Source organism: Tursiops truncatus, chromosome 19 (assembly GCF_011762595.2).
Source record: "Tursiops truncatus isolate mTurTru1 chromosome 19, mTurTru1.mat.Y, whole genome shotgun sequence".
NCBI lineage: Eukaryota > Metazoa > Chordata > Mammalia > Artiodactyla > Delphinidae > Tursiops > Tursiops truncatus.
The window spans coordinates 1,098,478-1,119,716 of NC_047052.1; the positions used below are offsets into that span (position 1 = coordinate 1,098,478).

The 21,239-nt window shown below is 57.7% G+C and overlaps 1 protein-coding gene and 1 long non-coding RNA gene across 4 annotated transcripts in view; one reads left to right on the forward strand and one right to left on the reverse strand.

Moving 5' to 3' along the window:
- Window positions 1-52: 52 nt before the first annotated feature.
- Window positions 53-21,239, reverse strand: part of ZC3H18 (zinc finger CCCH-type containing 18) — a 51,403-nt gene continuing 30,216 nt past the window's right edge. For both annotated transcript variants that reach the window (XM_019921649.3, XM_019921650.3), the window contains 11 exons: window positions 20,377-20,639; window positions 9,084-9,275; window positions 8,231-8,356; window positions 6,408-6,509; window positions 5,122-5,265; window positions 4,715-4,774; window positions 3,705-3,865; window positions 3,376-3,575; window positions 2,866-2,962; window positions 1,700-1,796; window positions 53-886 (listed from right to left, as the gene is read on the reverse strand). In XM_019921649.3, the coding sequence (XP_019777208.1) occupies window positions 673-886; window positions 1,700-1,796; window positions 2,866-2,962; window positions 3,376-3,575; window positions 3,705-3,865; window positions 4,715-4,774; window positions 5,122-5,265; window positions 6,408-6,509; window positions 8,231-8,356; window positions 9,084-9,275; window positions 20,377-20,639 (1,656 nt within the window). In that variant the 3' untranslated portion in view covers window positions 53-672. The remainder of the gene's footprint in view (window positions 887-1,699; window positions 1,797-2,865; window positions 2,963-3,375; window positions 3,576-3,704; window positions 3,866-4,714; window positions 4,775-5,121; window positions 5,266-6,407; window positions 6,510-8,230; window positions 8,357-9,083; window positions 9,276-20,376; window positions 20,640-21,239) is intronic.
- LOC109547685 (uncharacterized) lies at window positions 7,285-10,170 on the forward strand. 2 transcript variants are annotated; one of them, XR_012327934.1, is made up of 2 exons: window positions 7,285-7,702; window positions 8,068-10,170. It is a non-coding gene; the product is annotated as an uncharacterized lncRNA (long non-coding RNA). The 2 variants fall into 2 exon arrangements; XR_004523573.1 differs by having other exon boundaries at window positions 8,090-10,170.

The window sequence follows — 21,239 nt, forward strand, 5'->3', positions numbered from 1 at the left end:
GCCGAGGCGGGGGCCCAGGCACAGGCAAACATCACCACCAGGGCAAGACAGCTGTTTATCAAAATATTTTATTTTAGGAGACCCCTCAAAAAAAGACCCTCCACATCTGACAGATGCCCAACAATACCCTCGGCCTTTTTTTTTTGGTCTTTTCTGTATTTTTTTTTTCCTTTTTAAATCAACTAAAACAATTTGATGCTTAAAATAAAAGACAGGAGTATTTCCCAATCAGACTTTAGTCAAGAATATATATATACTTTTTGATCCTGGGGACGCAGGGGCGGGGAGGACACTCGGCAGACTTGGTGTTCCTGGCGACAGTAGGAGGGCGGGTGCCGAGGGCGCGACCGACGGGTGGTGAGGACGCCTGACTGACGAGCAGAGGGAGGACTCATCGTTTACATAAAATCGAGCCGGTCCTCACCGCGCTGCCGCCCGCCCAGCCGGCTCGCCGGACTTCTGCTCTGGGAAGGGGCTGCTTCAGTCTGGGATTCAGCGTCATCTTCGTTACGTGTGTGGCTTCTTTTCCAGCTGAGAAACTTTTTTTTTTTTTTTTTAATTTTTAAAAAGAATCACAGCCAAAATAAGACATTAACTGCAAAATCCAAAATGGCTGCGCTTACCCTATTTATAAAAACAAGCGAGTCTCTGCCTCGGGGAGCAGAGCCCGGGCTACACCTTCCCGGGGATTTTGGCCCGCTTGCGGGCAATGGCGTCCTCCACGGCCTTCAGCTGCTTCAGCAGCTCCTCCCGCCGGGACAGCGTGCTGGCCTTCCCTGACTTGGTGCCCGTGGACGCGCCGGCGGCAGCACTGGTATCCGAGGCTTTGCCGGGCACACTGGTGACCTTGCTGGAGCTCTTGGACTGGGGGGACAACGGGCGCTTCCTGTGGGGGTGGGGAGGCAGTCAGAGGGGTGGAGGGCCTCTCTATGAGCCTCCTGCCGGGGGCCTGGACCCCAGGAGCTGTACCTACCAGGTGGAAGGCGCCCCTCCCCACTGGACGAGGCCCCCCACGATGGGTAAGCGTGTGGGGCCCAGCCTGGCCTCCTGCCCCCAGCCCGGATTCTGGCCACAGTCGAGGTGGCCTCCCCACGCCGCTCCCACGCCCCCAATCGTGGAGCAGAGACTGCGCGGGTGAAGGGGCACAGCATCAGGGCTTGCCTGGAGCCATGCTATCCCGCCCTCCTACTCTGGTCCTCGTACGCACCCTGCTCTGTGCTGACGTGAAACCCCACACTGCTGACCCCGGCCTCAAGCCGCGCTGTGGGCCGAGGGCCGGGGGCTGTGCCCACCCTCCCCACGGCCCCTCCCACCTGGCCCTCGACCCAAAGCCAGGGGTGCAGGTGTGCAGAGGCTCAGCCCACTTCCTGGGAAAAGGGGATCCGTGCCCCTACTTCCTGTGCCTGACGTGGGAGGGAGGGGAAGGGGTACCACCATCTGGGTCCTGGTCCCCTGGCCGGGGCCGCGCGCTCAGGGCCGCTCCTCACTCTAGGACCCACTGGTGGGGCAGAGTTCAGACACGGGCCGGACCGCCCTCTTGCCTCTGGATCTGAGCCACGGGCCACAGCCCCGCTGCCTCTGAGCCTGCCCTGGCTAGTGGTGCTGGCCTCCACCTGGGGAGGGAGACTGCGCCAGCCTCTGTGTGGCGAAGGAGCCGGCGCGCTGTGCCCAGGGCACGGGGGCCGGGGGAGGCACCCACCTGTCTGTCGGGGCCGCAGGGGCCTTGGAATTCTGGCCCCTCTGCCGCTCTGGCTTCGGGGAGCTGAGTCTCCCACCTGACTTCCGGTCCCGAGAACCTGGGTGACAGAGGACAGGTAAGACAAGGGTCCCAGTTCCACACGGGGCCAGCTGCGCAGGGGCTGGTGTGCTCAGACAGGGATGGGGTGGCCCCTCTGGCCCCCGGTGACCCCATGCCACAAAGCTCAGTTCGGCTTCCTCATTTTCACAGAAAGACGTAAGGAGCAGAGCCAGTGAGAAAAGGAAAAGGGGAGGATGGATTACACTGGAAAATGAAGCCCCAGAAAAACACAGAAGCCGAGGTCTAATTTCGGTTCTGGTTTCCCGAGCCAGCATCAAAACAGGCCACCGAGCTCTGAGCGTCCAACTCCAAGCAGACAAAAACCTCCTTCCGTGCCTTGAAGAAACTCACGGTGAGGGGCTTCAAATGGGGAACAAAAAGGCACAGCAGCTTAAAAACTACAAGCAAAACCAGGAACGGGAAGGAGTGCTTCCTGTCGTGCGAGTGCGGGGCCCTGAGCGAGGGCAGGCGGAGGGGATCCCGCCCCGCAGAGGCGTGCAGGCGGCCCCGGGGGGTGTGCTTCAGGGGCCGGGCGGTGTCCACCTCCTGCTCCTGGTGGGGTTCACGGGACCTCTCCATTTTAAGGGGGAAAGACGGCTTGGAAACACTCAGGCTTTTGCTTTACTAGTTAGACCCAGTCAGGAAGAGGCTCTGCCTGGGCCAGCGGTTCTCTAGGTGCGGCCGAGCACCGCCGGGGCAGCAGTCAGGTGCGCCCCGCGACATCGAGATGCTGCCCGCCCTCCGCATGCTCACGGCCTCACAAGCCCGGGTGGGGTTTTCCAGAGGCCGAGTGATTTGTGTGACCAGAAGAGATGGGATCCCAGCCATAAGAGGGTTGTAAAAAACCAAAGACCAATGCCACTCCTACTAACGTCTGTTTTGGAAGATACAGTTTTTTTCTATGAAAAATCTTACCCATGTTATATTTAAAGGTAAGTATTATATATAGTTTTAACTTCCAAAACTATCAATGTCGATAGACACGACCCACTCAGTCAGAAGTCCCTGAGGCCCTCGAGACTTTTCAAGGGTGAATGGGGCACCGGCTCCAGACGTGGGAGGCTCACCTCGGTCCGGGGAGAGGTTGGCCCGCTTGGCTGGAGGTGGGCTCTGCCTGTCCTTGTCCGAGGGCTCGTAGCGCTTCCTGCCCCCTTTATCAGCAGCCTGGAACGACGGGGTGTTTGTGAGGAGGACCAGGGCCTGAGCGAACACAGGCCCTGCAGCAGGCGGCCACCTGCTCTCCGCCGCTGCAGGCACTCCTCTGGGGCTCCTGCGCCACGTGGCCCCAAGGGGGGCAGGGCCCACGGTCTCGAGGCCTCCACGCCAGGGGTGGGACTCAGGCCTTCCGGTCTCTCAGGGCATCGCGGATGTCAACTTAGAGGCCAAGTCTGCTTTGCTCCCTGCCCCAGGTCCCAGGGCTGCCGTGTGGGAACCGGCCCGTCTCCCATCTACCCTGTGCCCACAGGCACTGCCCACAGGGCTGGCCACGAGGGCAGGACGAAACGGGTGATGTGGAGAGCCGCCTGCTGGCCCGGCCCTGGGCCTCAGAGCCCCAGCAGCACCGCCCACGGCCTCACCTTGTTCAGCAGAGTCAACTTGATCTCCTTGTGGGCGATGAACGTGGCCGGTGGGGGCTGGCCGGGCGGCGCCTGCTGGGGGGTCGTGGGCTGCTGGGAGGACCTGCCGCCCGCGGGGGTTCTCGAGGGTTTGGGCGGCTGCGTGGACGGATCCCGCTTCCGCTTATCTGCTTTCACACCGTCTTCTTTCTTAGACTTTCCTGCCCGTGAGAAACGCCCATCAGAGCCTCTGTTCCGCTGAGGCGGCCGCCCGCGTGCCGTCTGGGGGAGGCGTCATCACTGGCAGCGTGGGGCCGCTGCACGCCCCCTCCCCTGCACACAGGCTCTACCTTTCTCCTTCTTGGTCTGGGCTGGGGTGGGGGACCGCGAGCTAGCCGAGGACACGGGGCTTGCCAGGTCCGCATACATGTCGTCCGAGTCCACGCTGTGCGCTGAGCTGCTGCTCGACGTGGCGCTGGACACGGAGGAGACGCTGCTCACGCTCAGGGACCTGCACGCACAAGCACGTCTGCACCGCGGCCCCAGCCCGAGACCCGATTCCTGTTCCCAGGGAAGGGGAACCCACCCAGCCCGAGATGTGGGGGGCTCTGGGCACTCTATAGGTGCCGCCCAGGGAGGGAACGCCCACGTGGCTGTGGCCAGGCCCTCGTGCTCACAGGCGACTGTGCTGTTAGCTGGGCAGGGACACACGGCTGACTGTGACCAAGAGCTGGACACCCACCCTGGCAGCGGGGCACAACAGAGGGCGGACATGGGCCACAGCGCGAGCAGACGCTGTGCCAGACAACCCAACGGGCCGCTCAGGAGGCGCCGAACGTGGCCGATCTCCTGGGCCCTCACAGGCCAGGCTCCACAGGGACTCCCGCCCTCTGAGAAAACCGGCAGCACTGCGTCCTAAGGTGTGTGGAGGCTGCAACAGGGAAGGGAAGAGCCCAGCCTTTTGGAAAGGTTTGCTCTTTAACACACCCCAGACCTACTCTGCCAGCTCTGGGCAAATGTATATACACCACCTGCTGCCTGCAAATGAAGGAGGAAAGCGGCTTCAAGGACCCTAAGGACTGACCCGATGCCGCCTGCTCTCTGAACAACTAGACGGCAGCATTCTCTTCTGCTCGCTCTTTCCTCAGATCTTTTCGATCGGCCGCCCCCAGCTGCCTCAGCCCGTTACCCCCTCCTCGCCGGAGCGGCTCGGGAACAGCTCCTCGGACCCACGGTGCCGCCACCCGAGGGAGGAGGGTGCTCACACCTAACGTGGCCTCTCCCGGGGTTCCCTGGACCCTGACTGGGGGGACAGAGGCAGATGCCGATGGGACTGGGGCCAGAGAGACGTGATAATGACCTGGATCTGGAACTAGAACCGCTGTAGCTGCTGCCGCTGCCGCTGCCGCTGACAGTCCGCCTACAACACAACCAAGAGCCCGGCTGCTCACGTTTCTGTGGCCTTGACACGCGGGTGCTCCTCCAAGCCGGGGCTTGCTGGCCTGAGACCAACGCGCCCCCAGTGACTCGCCACCGACCGGGCAGTGGGCGGGGCTCTGATTCCCTCAAAGTGAGCCAACCACAGCCCTGGCCAGCTCCGCTCACGCTGTGCATCCCGCACGGGGGAGCTTGGCACCGAGGGAGCACCCGGGCCCCTCGCAGCCATCGAGCTGCTGGGGACACCGAGGCTCGGCGACGTGCCGCGGTCCTTGGCCTCCGCTGCCTGCGAGCACCCCTCCGCCAGCCCTGGAAGGCCGGGGCACTCACCTCCTGGGCGGGCTCCTGGCCTGCCGCTCCCTCCTCCTGGCTTCCCGCAGGTCTCCGGGCTTGGTGGGCTCGGGGGCAGGAGCGGTGGCTTTGGGGGCCTGCGGTGGGGCTGGAGGTGGGGCTGGCTTCTTCAGCAGCTTCTCTCTGTGACGTGGGACAGAAGGAGGGTCAGACCCGGCTGGGCAGGCGGAGGCGGCCCTGCCGGCCGACCTCGGGGCGCGTGCAGTGCATGCGCACGCTCCCCTGTGAGGAGCTGTTTCCCGCGGACCCCCACCCCACACTGAGCATCCCATGGCCTCCCCCTCCAAGAAAGGACAGGGAGGAAGACGGGGCCGGCTGAAGAGTCCCGGAGCGGTGCCGAGAGCTGGGCTGTGCTCCCTCAGTAATTGGGGACCCCAGGGGAGTCGGGAAAATGGCCCCCAAGCTGTTCTTCACCGTTGCGTGGGGAAGATACCCTGCCAGTTTGTTAAGCGCCCTGAACACGCACAGTGCAGATGGGCCACAGAGCAGACCCTGCCAGCAACGCTGACGCCAGCAGGAAGCAGAGTCTGCGTTAGAGGAAGCTGCTCAGCACAGCAGCAGGGCTGAATCCAAGCCCGTGCCGACCAGGAGGCAGACCCGCACTTACCCCGCCCGACGCCATCTGCGTGAAGCCTGGGGACCCGAAGCGCCTGCACTGTGCTCGGGGTCCCCCCACAACAGTACAGTTCAGGTGGGTGCGGTGCCTGGGGCCTAAGTCATATGCCAACACCGTTCCCTTTCTAACAGTGAGCCGCCCAGGACTCCCTAAGCCTGAGGCCCGGCAGCCGACCCCGTTCAGGAGGAAAACCTGCCATGGGGGCTGGGGCCAGACGCGCGTGGGGACGGCCAACATCAGGACGGGCCTCGCGCCTGGCAGAGCCGCAGGAGCGGAGCGTGCTCTCACCCGGCGGACCGTGCACCCCAACCCTGCACGCCAGGTATCGTGAGGTTTGTGTGCTAAGTCCTAGATGCTTCTACCCCTCCCGTCGCCACATCTGTTGAGAGGGATCGACGTGACCAGTCCCAGGAGCAGCAGAGAAGGTGAGGACGGCAGGGCTGAGGCTGCCACGGACACAGCCAGGGCCGAGCACAGCAGGTCCCCAGGGCGAGGGGCCCTCACGTGCCGCACTGGCTCCTGACAAGCGAGGCTCCAGCACCAGAGTGAGCATGCTGGAGCACGGATGTCCTGGCCCACAGCCAGGAAGCGCGAGGTCAGGCCTACGCCCTGCGCCCCTGCCCACTTCCCGGGGCGCCGCAGCACTCACCCTGCTTTTGCGGGAGGCGGAGCCGGCTCCCCCTTGGTTCTGACAGGTCTGTGCGGCGAGGGCGTCGGGGACGGGGACGGGGACGAGGAGAAGGACCGGGACCTATAGGGAGTGAACCGAGGTGAGAGGAGGCGCTCCGCCCGGCCGCACCCCGGCAGGGGCTACCGCTCAGCCTCGGACAGGTCTCGGTCGTCTCCTCAGATGCATGTCACGGGGAAAAGAGGTGCCAAGCGGCAGGCAGCACCCCATCAGCCATCACCTGGGAGCCGGCGGGGAGGCCCTGGGACAGTCGGCGGGGCTCGCAAACACAACCTGAGGGGAAGGTTAAGTAGCGAAGAAAGCGCCCCCGACTTTGTGAGAACGGCTCAGCCGTATACAGACCACACACAGGGCCTTCTTCCGTCTGTCTCCGTGTCACCCAGTGCTCACAGAGGGGAGACTCAGGTAAGCCCCCCACACCCTGGATTTCCAGAACCCCCCAATTTATCAGCTGGGTTCCAGGCTTCTTCCCCACAGCTCAACAGCCTTATTTTTCACGTGAAACCACAGAAGGCTTCTCCTGCCACTGATGATCGGTATCTTCGCTGTCTCCCTCTCAGCCTCCTACAGGCAGCCTTCCCCTGGACACCCAGGCACTGCTTACACTCCTGGCAGGACGGCCGTGAGGCCCAGTGCCCACAGCTGGCCCTCTGGATACCCTTAGCAAAAGGCTGGCTTTCCTTTCTCACAGCTGTCACTCAGCACAAGATGACATGCAGCAAAGGCAGGCCCAGCTGTCATCTAAGTCCACGAACACAAGAACGTGGCCTTCAGACGCGACAGCTTCAATGATCTCCTTGTGCTGCTCCCACCCGCTCTACGCTGTCCTAGGGTGAGACAGCCTGCCAGGAAGGGGCGCCACTGGGGGCCACAGACCCCGCAGGAGGACCCATCAGTTTACCCAAGAACACTTTGTGACGTGCTCCCCAGGGAAGCGGGGGGCACGTGTGTCTGTGTGGGTCTGTGCGTGGTGGGCATGTGAGCGCGTAGGGGTGGGTCCACGCCCTGCTGCGGCCCCTGGGAGAGCTGCGCCTGTCTGCGACCGCGGAGACAGAGCCACACAGGCGGCCCCCTCCACTCGCAGCCTCCCTCTGGTCCCAGACCTGTCCTGGGTGCGGCCCCACCTGCGCGTCTCAGGCTGGCAGGAGGCAGAGAGGGCGGGGGAGTGACTCTGGGTCCGTGTGCAGGTGGCACCGGGGGCGGAGGCGCACACGGCAGCCTGCACTTGTTGAAAAGGCTGAAGAGGCAAAAACGGGGTCAGTGTTTCCTATTCCTCATGCGAACCAGTGACTCCTCCCACCCAGGCGATGACCAGAAATTCTCTAACGTTCCAAGCAGTCTGCCTATTTTCAGTGGGGAATACTCCCGACCCTTCTGGAATAGGGCAGAAGCACCTTCTGTGAAGATGCAAACATTCTGTATCTGAGCCCCCCAAACAGGCGTTGCGCACACTCCAAAATCCTAGTGTGCTGGAACGTGACCCACCACGTTGGCCAGTGCAGGTCCACAGGAGGTCAGCCGAGCTGGCGCTGACCCCGCGGCTGCCTCGTCTGTGCTATGAGCACAGCCCAGCATCGGTGTGGCCTGTGAGCCCTGACGTGCACCCGTGTTGGTTCCTCAGCCCCTCGCTGTGTGTTCTCCAGAATTCACCAGACACCTAACCTAGCGAGACTCCTCCTCAAGCAATGAGGACCTGGAGGCCCCCGTCAAAGCAGAAAGCTGCCGTCACGCAGGAACCCGGATGAGCCGGCATTGTCCACACCTGCTGGGCCCCAGGGACGCACCTGGAGCGGCTGCCTGAGAACGAGCTGTGTCTGGAAGAGCGGCTGGAGTAGGAGCTGTAGGACGAGGACCGGGACCGGGACCGGGAGGAGCCGGAGCCAGAGTAGGAGGACGACCGCGATGACGACCTGCAGCCCAGGGGAGAAGAGAAGGCGGGGTCTCCTTCCGCCCGCCCCGGCTCGCACACACATGCCCGCCCTCTGGCTGCCTCGCGGACAGACGCTGCTCTCCAGTCCCCTGGCTCGTGGGAATGGTGCTTAGAAAGTAAGACCTGGGTGCTGGGTGTGCTCACTGTCACCGGTGACACAGCTCCCAGGCCCTCGGGGGACAGAGCCAGGATACGTGTGCCCGTGTGTGTAGGTGAGTGTGTCTGACCCGGGCGGACACACGCGTGTGCATCTGTGTGTCCACCAGTGCAGGCAGTGGAAACCCTGAGTCCACAGACACGTCCAGGCCCCGTCCACCTCCGCAGGCCCCTCCTGGCCCTCTTAAGGGAGAGCCCCCGCTCTCACCGCCCGCAGCATCCTCACTTGTTTGTGCAGACCTACTACACACACAGATTTCACAGCTGCTGACCCAAACTCAGAGGCGACAGGTGGACCGACTAGACACTGGGGCCAGGCTGCTCTTCTGGTCTTCCGCCCAGCAGCGTCTCTCCCCACGCTGCCCCCTGCCCAGGTCTGTGCTCCACTCTGGGCGGCCTGCACCCGGCTGACACGGCTCCGGGGGGTATGAGAAGCCCCACCAGGGTGAAGTGTCAGTCCTGTCAGCCAGCGAGGCTCTGGAACCCAGCCACGCCACAGCCCCGCGGAGCACAGACGCCGCTCGGTCCTGCTGGCCTCCCTGCCTCCTTACCTGGAGGAATTAGACGCAGAGGCCGACGAGGCTGACGTTTTTCGACGTCGTCGTGCCCGGCTAGGGGAGACCGATACCCCAAGTTTCTTCTTGGGAGACTTGGACCGGCGCCAGGGGTCCTTCCACTCGTCGGCTCTCTTCACCTGGGGCCCGGCAGAGGCCGTCTCCTTCTTTGGTGGCTCAGCCTGACGGCTGAAATCACAGAGGGGTTAGCAGGTCTAGGGCCACCTCCCGGCAGACAGCAATGCCGTTTGGTGAAAGAAACTGAGTCAGAGGAGAGACTGTGACCTAACGGCTCACTCCAGGAACGCCGGACACACAGGGCAGCAGGTGCTCTGTCTATGGGAGACCTCACCTGGAACCAGACACGCGGGGCTCTCTCCACGAGCGGTGCCTTCCAGGGCAGCAGGGTAGCTGGCCATCCGGCGCCATCCTCCCCCAGAACCCCCGCCTTCCCCGCTGCATGGGCTCCGGGAGCACAGGGAGGAAGGGGCCTGGCACGTTCTCTCTAGAGCTGGTGCACAGTGGCCGCACACCAGCACTTAGGAAGCTCAAGGGATTGAGGAACTCCTTGTCTGCAAACGAGTTAAACCCAAGCCTTACACATTTCCTTTGTCCTCTTAGGTTTAACTCACTGAAAGAACATCGTTTCCCAGCGAGAGGGACGAGAGCAGGACAGGTCAACGCTGTGACGAAGAGCATCAGGACTGAGGGCCAGCGGGCTGGTGACTGCGGGACCTGCTGGGCCCCGTGAGCAAGCCACCGCCACGCGGACTCCCCACGTGCTCACCACCAGCCGGGAACGCAACAAGGCCAAACCGCGCAGGGGAGTGGGAGCACGGGCCCGGCAGCAGCTCAGCACTGGAGACAAGGCTCAGCTCCAAGCCAGGGTGCCCTGCACCCCACACCAAAGCACCCCTGCTCTATGGGGAGCCAGAGCACAGGGTCCCAGAACGGTTCAGTATGAAGGTTATCTGCTGGCCCTGTGATGTTCACTAATTAAAAAGTCACACAGAAAGTAAAAACAGAGAAATAAAAACCCCAGGATCTCGCTCTGTGGGGTCAGCCACCATTTAGCACCTCTGAATTTCCTCTCTGCCTCTATTTCATTCCCCGCGATGAACCCTGGAAGCACAGCTGAGACCACCTGGGGACTGCTCCACCCGGAGCTGGCCTCCCTGATGGTGCAGGAGTTCACTGTCAGGTGCTATGTAATTTAGACATTTCTCTACGGTTAGCTGTTTCTGTGTTTAAAAAACACAAAGAACAAGAAAATCACCCTTTATATAAATCTTTATGGGCATCATGTTTCTCCAAGGGCAAACTCCTAAGAAGGGGAATCAGTGGGCCAAAGGAGGAGAGCGTTTAACAGGTTCTTGGTAAACTGTCACACGCTCCCTGCACGCGAAGCAGCTTGCACTCAGCACGGCGGGGGTGCCTGCTTTCCCTCCCTCTCATCAATTCTGGGCTCCCGTGTAACCGGTGGGGGGCGCCACAGCGCAGCCGACGCAAAAGTAAACCTGAGCCCTGGCTGCTCCGCGCACAGAAATGGGCTCCCATCTGTGCAGCGGCACCTGGCGGCGGGGAGGCCACCTGAGCTCTGGTTGTGTCTTGTTCTTGGCCAGTTTCCTGGGATCGCTCTTGCGTCCTGTATTTCTCCCAGGCCACTGGCTTTCACTTGCGCCGGTGGTGCTAACGCTTGTTACAAGTGTAACAGCTTCTTCCAGGCTCACAGAGCTTTCTCCATTCTAAGCCACACTCGCTTCTACCTGCTCTAGACCTGCTGTCTATTTTAACCCCCTGGTGCACGTTCCTGCCCACTATCCCGCAGGCCAGTGGACCCACTTCCGTTCCAGAATGGCTTGTGGGCGATGCCGTCTCTGGGGCATATAAATTCTTACTCCGAGGGGCTGTGCTCTCCCATTACTCTGTCTTCTATTCTAGAATCTTGTCTGCACACAGGACCACAGCGTTGTCACAATTCTAGATACTCTCAATTTTCAGAGGGCTCTGGGCGTGTCCTGTCCGTTGACCTAAAGAACAAGGTGGCGGTGCCTGTCAGCCCTGCCCTCAAGCTGCTGGGCTCTGGGTTAGAGCACTGTCAGACTTAAGAACTGTGTCTTGCCTTCGACTCCCACCTTCTATGGGTGCCAACAAAACATCACAGTTTTATTCAAGAGTGGTCCTGCCTCTTGGGACTAGACTTTCAGAATTACATACATTTGGTATCACCAGCATCTACTTACATTACGTCATAACATACAACAACCAACACCTGTTGATATTTTCAGCACTTTTCAATCAATCCACCAACGAGCAAGCTCTACGCCTACTATTTGCTACGAGTCCCACCCCAGGAACAACACCCAACATTTAAAATCGCCCCAAGGACACACGAAACTGCGGCATAAGATCCCTATAGCCTCAGCCGCAAATGCTGAGCGCCACTGCCCCATCCGCTCCTCGGTGAGTCCTCCTGGAAGTGTCCAGGAAGGGAGTGAAACCCGCCTGATGACTGGCCTGGCCCGGGCCATCCCAAGCAGCTTTCACCCTTACACTTCCTGTGTTGTTCTCATTCTAAAAATGCAACAGAAAGCGGAACACCTTGATCACTAGGTTTTCATAAGTCATCAGAATGGCCCAGCTCTGTCAACCTGTGGCTCTTCTAACACAGGGAGAAACAGACAGAAGCCAACGGTGTGATTCACGATGCAGCCAGGTCAGTTCGGAGTGTCAACAGAGTTCATGAACAATCCTGTTTTGGGAAACTGTTCCTATACTACTGGGGAAGGGCGGGGAAGAGGCAGAGCAGGTCAGCTCCCAACTCAGGCATCGGGGGAGCCGTGACAGAGGATGGGGCCTAGGTCGGTACCCATGACACGCAGCCTGTCCCTCTGCTTTCTGACAACACCCCAGAGGAGAGCCAAAAGAAACCTGGAAAGCCTGGCAGCCAGACAAGCAACTATACTGGACTGCAGTAAAGAGCAGGCGTGCCAGGCTCTCCCCACGGGCCAGCCACCGAAGGCCGGCGCACGGGCCGCTCCACGACGGGAAGCTGGGGATGCACGGGAGGAAACCCGAGGGAGCGGGGACAGCTGGGAGGGGGACGACTGCCAGCCACGCTGGCATCGAAAACTGACAGAACAGATCTGGAATTTGCATTCTGAACAGAGAGGGGGAAACACCCTCTAGGGATCTCCGAGCAGCCCACCCCACCATGGCCACACAACAATCTTATCTTCCAGGCACCTGACCCTTTGTTCAAGGCCACAAGAGAGGGACTCTGAGGAGAAAGGGCCCCCGAGGCCCCGTGCGATGCCAGGGCAGAGGTGAGAGGCACGGCAGGCCACAGCGAGGGTGTCTGCAGACTCCAGCCTGAGCAGCAAGCCCAGTTTGGGGTCAAAGATAAGAAAAGATAAAAAGGAGGAAGGTTCTCTTCTAAGATGGAAGGGTGAAAGAGCGGGAGAGGCACAGGGAGAGGGAACGGGCAGCACCCAGGTGGCTTCTTCCCGACTGGACTCGCTCACGCCTCCCGAGGGCCTTCTCTCAGCCCTTCCCCTCGAAGCTGCTGGCCTCCCAAGCGCTGGACGATGTCGCCCCGGGGCCCGGTGGACGTGGAGCCGGCTCCCAGGGCCCCAGCCAGGACGGCCATCAGCCTGCATGACCTGCCCGGCTGTCAGCAGCCCTCCTCCAGCCTCCGCCAGGCTGGCGGCACCCAGGGTCCCGCACGCAGATGAAAAGGGGACGGAAGAGGCCCCGTTACTCACGCTCCTGCCCCCTCACTCCTACTCAGTTTCCCCAGGGGGCCTGGGAAGGTGAGGGCAGTGCCCAGTGAGTGGCACCTGGGACCACAGGCCTCTTGCTTTAATCCTCAGATATTGAAAACATACTTCAACTCCAACGCGAGGTTGGACTTCAATTTGTGGGCGGGGTCGTGAAAACTTTGTTTCCAAGGTGAGGCCCCATCATTCCCAAGCCCACTCCCAAGCCGCCTTCCGTTCTGTGCTGACCCCAGGCCCCATGGCGTTCCCACTGTGAAGTGCAGCCACGGCCTGACTGCTTTCATATCCACCTGCAACCTGCACGTCTGTAGTTAGGTCAGAACACGTGAGAGACCATGAGTCTTTCCACCTTCTCAGTCGGGCAGTCTCTGTAATTCAGTGCGTTAGGCACGAAGTTAAAACACAGGTACACCTTTCCTCGAAAACACCCCGGGCACGGTGACTTTCTCAGAGCAGGTCAGCAGGTAAGCCGTGACCAGGATTGATTGGGATGAGATGAGAACGATAAAGAAAGGTTTCCTGAGCTCTCAGGGAGCGTCTTTCTTGCTAACAGAAAGGTCAGTGCCGGGGACCTAATCCTTAAGCACGAGGCCCGAGACAGAGTGGAGTGGGAGGTGCCGGGGGACAGCGCGGCAGGGGTCCAGAGCGAGCGTCTGACACCCTCGAGTTAGCAAAGGCAGGCGACACCACCACGGGGGTCTACACAGATCACAGCTCGTGGTGTTCAAATTCCTGAAAGCCACGAATTGCACACATGAGACGGACGGCCCTGAAGGCGGAGCCAGCGCGGCAGGAGCTGAAGCCGGAGCGGGAACAGCGGCATCCAGGGGAACGGAGGGAAGAGCGCCCAAAGCAGAGCGAACCTGACATGCACTTTTGTGCAAAGACAACAGAGTCCCACGGACCGGTCAGAGCAGACCGCAGCGACCATAACCCTTGTCTCCAGAGCAGCGGAAGGCCAGGCGGCCTCGGCCCACGGGCCAGCGTGAGCCGAACGGAGACGCACGGGCAGGGGTCCAGCCGCTGCTCGGTCAACCGCACAGTAGCCTCCCCGCCCCCAGGGCCTTCGAGCACAGTGGCTCCTGGCCTGCCCCCAGATCCCCAGGTGGGCACGCTTGAGCAGGGCACCTCCCTGCTTTTGAAGTGACAGCCTGCCGGGCTCCAGCGAGTGTGAGAAAGCGGGGACAGCGCTCCCTCACGAGGACTACTGGTGTCCCGGGAAATGAGAAGCGGGCTGTTTCAACCAAGAGGCACCAAACCTCACACTACACCCAAACGTTCAGTAGACAGCTTTAGAGCTAACAGGCAGTCTGGGCAATCCCCGCAGGAAGGTCCTGGTTACCGTTTCTGTCTGGAATGAAACCCCTCTGCCTGTGCCGAGAACATCCTAACCACCGCCGGCGCCCCACCCGGCAGAGCACAGCCCCTGGCCTGGCTGGAAAGATCAGGAGGGACTTCCCCACCACAGAGCTGGCTGAAAGGTTCTGCTCTAGTCTAGAAACAGCCCAGCCACAGAGTGCGCAAAACGTCTCCAAAGGCCTAATTACGAAGGCAAACCTGGACGAAAGGAGTAGCGCCATCTCCAAACAGCGGCGCGGCGTCCGGCCCGGGGGTCTGGAGAAGAGCCAAAAGGAAGAAGGCAGCTCACCAACCACGTGTCTCAGGGCGACAGCTCGGGCAGGTGAGGGGCAGGGGTCGGAGGTGGTGTAAGAAGGGAGCCCTGGGTCCTGCCGGCGCCGGGCGGAGGCAGTGCCCACCCTGCTGTGCGCCCGCCTCCCTCCCTCTCCCGGCCCCAAGGCGGGTTTAGGGAGCTTGTGCTGTTGCAGATGAAACCGAAGACCCATCACCACGCTCACTCTGTCATCATCTTCCCCCACGTACATCCGCAGGACCCACAAGTGAGATGCCGGCACAGACTATGCCCCACTGTCCAGAGCCCCTCACACAGAGGCTGGAGACAAGAGCTTCCCGAGTGGTCTTTCTGGATGAAGCTTTGTCAGTCTCTTGTCTCAGGTGAGAAAAGTTCTTTCTATTCAGCTGTTGATGAAAAATTCCCGGGGGCTTCCCTGGGGAAGGTGGTTGAGAATCCACCTGCCAATGCAGGGGACACGGGTTCAAGCCCTGGTCCGGGAAGATCCCACATGCTGCAGAGCAACTAAGCCCATGCGCCACATGAGCCTGCGCTCATGAGCCTGTGAGCCACAACTACTGACCCCACGTGCCACAACTACCGAAGCCCACGCTCCTAGAGCCCGTGCTCCACAATGAGAGAAGCCACCGCAACGAGAAGCCCGCACACCGCAACGAAGAGCAGCCCCCGCTCGCCGCAACTAGAGAAAGCCCATGCGCAGCAACGAAAACCCAACACAGCCAAAAATAAATAAATAAAATAAATAAATTTATTAAAAAAAGAAAAATTCCCAACCTGTCGAAGGCTAAATAAACAAGCTCTTCTATAAAAGGGAGGTCATATAAAGGAAGCACAGCAGGGCATCTGGCCACCTCCTAAAGAAGTGGTCACTCAGCTATGGCTGATCAAGGGAAAGGAAACAGGAGGCCATGTTGGAAATTGTGCTCTGGTGAAACCCCACCCTCCAGACTGGTCACCGGGCTGGCGGGGCCCCAGCCAGGGTGATCAAAGATGGAATTCAAGACTCCAGAGACCAGTGAGCCAGCCTAACCCAAGTGATGGAGTGCCCCCCGCACCCGCCCCGAGGGTAGTAGGTGCTGGGAGTGGAGACCCATGGGAACAGAGCTGAGCCCAACAGAAGGAAGCAAACCAGGTCAGAGGCCGGCAGCAGAGCGGATCGGCCCATGAGAAAAGCTGCATCTGATTTTAGGAAGAATTCACGAAGTTTCCTGAACCCTGACCCGATAGTTCAGCCACTTTCTCACTGAGCCCTGCCTCATGGGAGACCCTGCGGCTGCGTAAACATCAGATCTGGAGGCTGTTCTCACTGTGTTCTGCTGCTTGGGGGCCAGGCCAAGACGTGCTACCGCCTTTAAAAAAACCCTCCTTTTGGATCTGCTTGTACTTCCCTGTGGAGAGGCCAGGCAGCCCTGGAATGTGAACACAGGCGCCTGTCCCATGAGCTACAGATGGTCCCTGAGTTACGATGGCTTGACTACAATTTTTTTGACTTTCAGTGGTGCGAAAGTGTCATGCCCTCAGTAGGAGCTATTCTTTGAATTCTGCATTTGGAACCCTGCCCGGGCAACAAGCCACAGTGTCTCCATCGGCCACGTGACCACAAGGGCAGACAACCGCTACACCAAACAACCCTTCTGGACCTAGACAGCCATTCTGCTTTCACCTTCGGTACAGTGTTCAATAAATTACATGAGCTATTCCACACTTTACAACATCTGGCAGGTTAGATGCATTTTCAATGTACAACGGGTCCATCGCGACGTGACCCCTCGTAAGTTGGGTGGATCTGTGGTCACACGCAGACGCAGCTGGCCTACCCTTCCCCAGGGTCCCTAAAGCCACACTCGTGTAGAGATGCCCCTGAGCTGGAAATACAGACATCAACCTGGGAAGAGTCAGCTGGCTCCTTGGAAACGAGCAGGACGTCCCAGTAGGGCTGGGGAAGGCGGCCTGTAGCCGGAGGAAACATGCTCAGGAACTGTGAAAGCACAGGAGTGGACTTGCTCGTGTGGTTCAGGAATCCACAGAGCCACACGCAGTGACACCCGAGCCATCACCTGGAAAGCAGAACGCTCTCCTGTGTCACATGAACCCAAAACTCACGACAGCATCTGTCAAGTGCTCATGAGCGCTCCCACTGTGCCGGGCCCTGAGACTGCAGTGCCCTCTGGGGGTTCCATTCTACGAGGGCCACAGATGACAACAGATAAATAAGCGAGTAATATGAGGTCAGGGGGTGATAAGAGCTGTGAGAACAATAAAGCAGGGTGAGAAGACAGGAATGAGTGGGGTGACCCCTCTGAGCAGTGGGTAAAGCCCTGGAGTCAGGGGCAATGGCAGAGCAAAGATTGGGGCAGAACGCTCACGGTGAACGGTGCAGAGGTGGAACAGCTGGCGGGTACGAACAGAAGGGCAAAGGGCTTCTACCAAAAAGGGGCTTCAAAGGGACCAACAACAGAAAGATCAAAATAAAGCTCTTCAAACACTCAAACGGATATATAAATTTCAGATAACTTAAAGAGCGATTACTGTAATGTAAAAAGATTCATCAAAGTAGCCTTTTAAAGAAAGAACTCTCTCTGGGTTTCCCTGGTGGCGCAGTGGTTAAGAATCCGCCTGCCAATGCAGGGGACATGGGTTCGAGCCCTGGTCTGGGAAGATCCCACATGCCACGGAGCAACTAAGCCCGTGCCCCACAACTACTGAACCTGCGCTCTAAGGCCCGCGAGCCACAACTACTGAAGCCCGTGTGCCACGACTACTGAAGCCCACGTGCCACAACTACTGAAGCCTGCACGCCTAGATCCCGTGCTCTGCAACAAGAGAAGGCACCGCACTGAGAAGCCCACGCATGGCAACAAAGAGTAGCTCCCGCACACCGCAACTAGAGAAAGCTCGCGTGCAGCAATGAAGACCCAACGCAGCCAAAAATAAACTAATTAAACGAAAGAAAGAACTCTCTCAATGCGTCTAAAATATGACCTACTCTGAGTGTTCTGTAAAACCTCACTTTGCCCAACGTTAGGAAAAAATACAGTAAGTTCAAGGAGGTCAGCTCATTGTAATCCAGAGGATGAAAACCGTGAGATCTGGCGCTGACCGCAAACTAAAATGGAAGATTACAGTCCTGGCATTTACTTTCAGAAACACAACTGCACACAGGACGGAAGTTTGTCCAAACGAATGGACAAGAATTAGGGATGAGAGTTCATCCACCAAAAAACTGTTAGAACTGATAAATGTATTCAGTACAATTGCAGGATACAAAATCAACATACAAAAATCAGTTGTGTTTTTATACACTAAACAACAAACTATCTGAAAGAGAAATAATCCTATTGATAATCGAAAATAATAAAATACCTAGGAATAAATCTAATGAATGCGGTGAAAGATCTGTACACTGAAAATTATTAACACTGATGAAAGAAACCGAAGAAGACACAAAATATTGAAAGATGTTCCACGTTCATGGATTGGAAGAACTAATATTGTTAAAATGTTTGTAACACCCAAAGCAATCTATAGATTCAATGCAAACCTTACCAAAATTCCAATGGCATTTTTCATAGAAATAGAAAAAACAATCCTAAAATTTAGGATTTAGTTATTCTAGTTATTACTTTAAAATGTGTATCTCAGAAATAACTAAATTTCCTTGTCAATTGAATTATTATGACCTTTCATCAAATCTTTACCCGTGATCATTTTTAAGGCTTTTGTCATTTACAGACAGTTCTGGGTGTACTCTGATGCTTTTGCAAATATGTTCCTATAAAAGGGTTTCATCTTCAAGGAACTCATGGAAAAGACTCTGACAAGTACAGGCTTCTGGTAACTGACTATACTGCTGAACTGAATGAATAAGCATTTTCAGAACTCTAATGGAAAACTGATGAACTCATAAAAGTGCTAACAAAAGAGCAAGATAAAAAAAATTAATTAGATGGGACTGAGTGAACTGATGAGGATGATTATAATTTTTGTGACTTTCTGTTTGAATAATAATAAAAAAAATCCCACAAGGACTCAGAGGCAAAAAATATACAAATCAATTTTCACTGCAAAGTAAAGGAGCTGTTGCAGTGGGGGATTCCTGGACTGAATGTCAATATGATGACATAGTGTGAGTGTGTTTCGTGTTTTGTAATCGCAACATTGTTGCTTTTGTTGTGGCCATCCATTTACAATGCTTGGTGTCAGTGCATTAAAAAAAAAAATTTGTATGGAACCACAAAAGACCCCAAACAGCCAAAGCAATCCTGAGAAAGAACAACAAAGCTGGAGGCATCGCATTTCCTGATTTTAAGCTGTACTGTAAAGCCGTAGTAATCAAACCAGTATGGTATTGGCGTAAAAACAGACACACAGACCAATGGGAGGAATACAGAGCCCAGAAACAAACCCCTGCATACCCGGTCAATTAATATTTGACAAAGAAAAGGCAATTATGTGAGGCTCGTGATAACAAGCCATATTGTGGGAACTGTCCTGCAATGTGTAATTATATCAACTCACCACATCACACACCTGTAACTCACACAATGTTATATGTCAGCTGTATCTCAATAAAGCTGGAAAAAATAAGAGGTCTTCCTTAAAAAAAAAAAAGAAGAAAAGGGACATCATCAAGAAAGTGAAATGACAACCTACAGAATGGGAGAATGTAGCTGTAAAGTAGATATCTGATAAAGGATTTGTCCCTAGAAAATATAAAGGACTCTTACAACTCAAATTAAAAACCAAGCGAAGTATCTAAATAGACATTTCTCCAAAGAAGACACACAAACAGGCAACAAGCACATGAAAGGCTGCTCCACGCTGTTAGTCATCAGGGAAATGCAAATCAAACCACAATGAGATACGCCCCACAACCTCTAGGATGGCTAGGACCTAAAAAATGGGTAATAGTAAGTGTTGACAAGGGTGAGGAAGAAATCCAAGCCCTCACGTATATCTGGTGGGAACGTGAAATAGTGCGGCTGCTGTGGAAGTTTAGTGGCTCCTCAAACAGTTAAGCATGTTTAGCACGTGACCCAGGAATTCTACTCCTAGATACACAGATATCTAAGAGAAAGGAAAACTATGTCCACACAAAGACCTGTACATAAATGTCCACATTCACCGTCGCCAAAATGTCCGGACAGTCCGAGTGTCCGTCAACGGACGAATGGATAGACAAAACGTGGTCCATCCACGTGGGACAGTATTTGGCTATAATGAGGAACAAGGTATTGATAGATGCCACAAAGTGGCTGACGCTTGGAAAACATTATGCTAAGTGAAAGGAGCCAATCACAAAAGACCACACATCGTATGTCCCCATTCATATGAAACAGAGACAGAGCGGCTGAGTGGCTGCCAGGGGCTGGAAAATGGGGAATGGCAGCTAATGGGTGTGAGTTTCCTTCTGGGAGACAAAAGTGTTCTAAGATTGTGGTGACGGCACCACGACTCTGTGACTATGGTATAAACCACCGACATTGGACACTTCACATGGGTGCACCGAATGATATGGGACTTACATCTCAACAAAGTTGTAAGACACACAGGACATACACACTTCAGCCAGTGCTATGATCTTCTGGTGAGGACCACGTCCTGGGCTGGCACTCAAACACGTGTTTGCGCCGTTGTTGCCAAACGGCTGCCCGAAACCCCAGAGCCGGGCCCCCCCTCCGGCCCTGGGCCCAGCGCCTCCTGCCAGCGCACAGCCCAGAGCCAGCAGGGAGGACCAGCCCTCCACCCGGGCCTCCAGCTCCAGCATCCCAGCTCCTGGAGCGCCACACCGTGGCCGCACCCGCCCCGCAGCCCCCGTCCCTGCCCCCAGGCCCGGGGACGGCGAAGGTACGCGCCTCACCTTGGTGGCTGCGGGGAGCGGGCCTTGGGCTTCTCCTTCTCCTTCTCGCGCTCCTTGTCGCGTTCGCGGTGCTGTCTGTCCTTCTCGTCCCGCTTGGCGCGCTCCCGCTCCCACTCCTCCTTCCGCCGCTGCCGCTCCTTGTCCCGCTCGCGCTCCCGCTCGCGCTCGCGCTCCCGCTGCCGCCGCTCCCGCTCCCGATCCCGCTCCCGTTCGCGCTCCCGCTCCCGCTGTCTGTTCTCTCGCTCTCGTTCCCGCTCCCTTTCCTTCGTGGAAAAGCCAAACATACGCACATGCCGCGATTAGCCACTCGGAAGGGGAGGCGCGGGGAGGACACACGAGAGCAGGAGGAGACAGAACCGCCGGGGTGCGGGCTTGTTTCAGCGCTGGAAACGGACTTGAGGCCACATGGGGGGGGTGCCCTGCAGAGCCTGCCCTTCCAACATCAGCACCCAGGCCGCTGGGAGCTGAGCGCCCTCTCTGGCCTTAGCTCTTGTCGAGGGACGGAGATGACTGGGCTCTGCACAGGCAGCCTGGCCCTGGGGCACCGGGGGACGTGGTGGCAGGGACCCCAGCAGGTCCTGCTCCCTTCGAGGCTGCCCCGGCTGTCACGAGGCGCCTGGAACCGCAGGCCGGCCCCAGCGAGGAGTCTGCTTTGCCTGCCGGGGAGAGGGCACAGCGTGGTCAACCAGGGGCCCCTTCTCACCACAAGCTCACCATCTGATGGGTTCCCCGACAGTCAGCTCCCTTTGCTCCAAAAAACTCACGAATGTGACTTAAGTCGTGGCACAAAAACTGCTAACCTGTTTTTTGTTTTGTTTTTTTAAAAAAAAAATTTATTTATTTTATTTATTTATTTTTGGCTG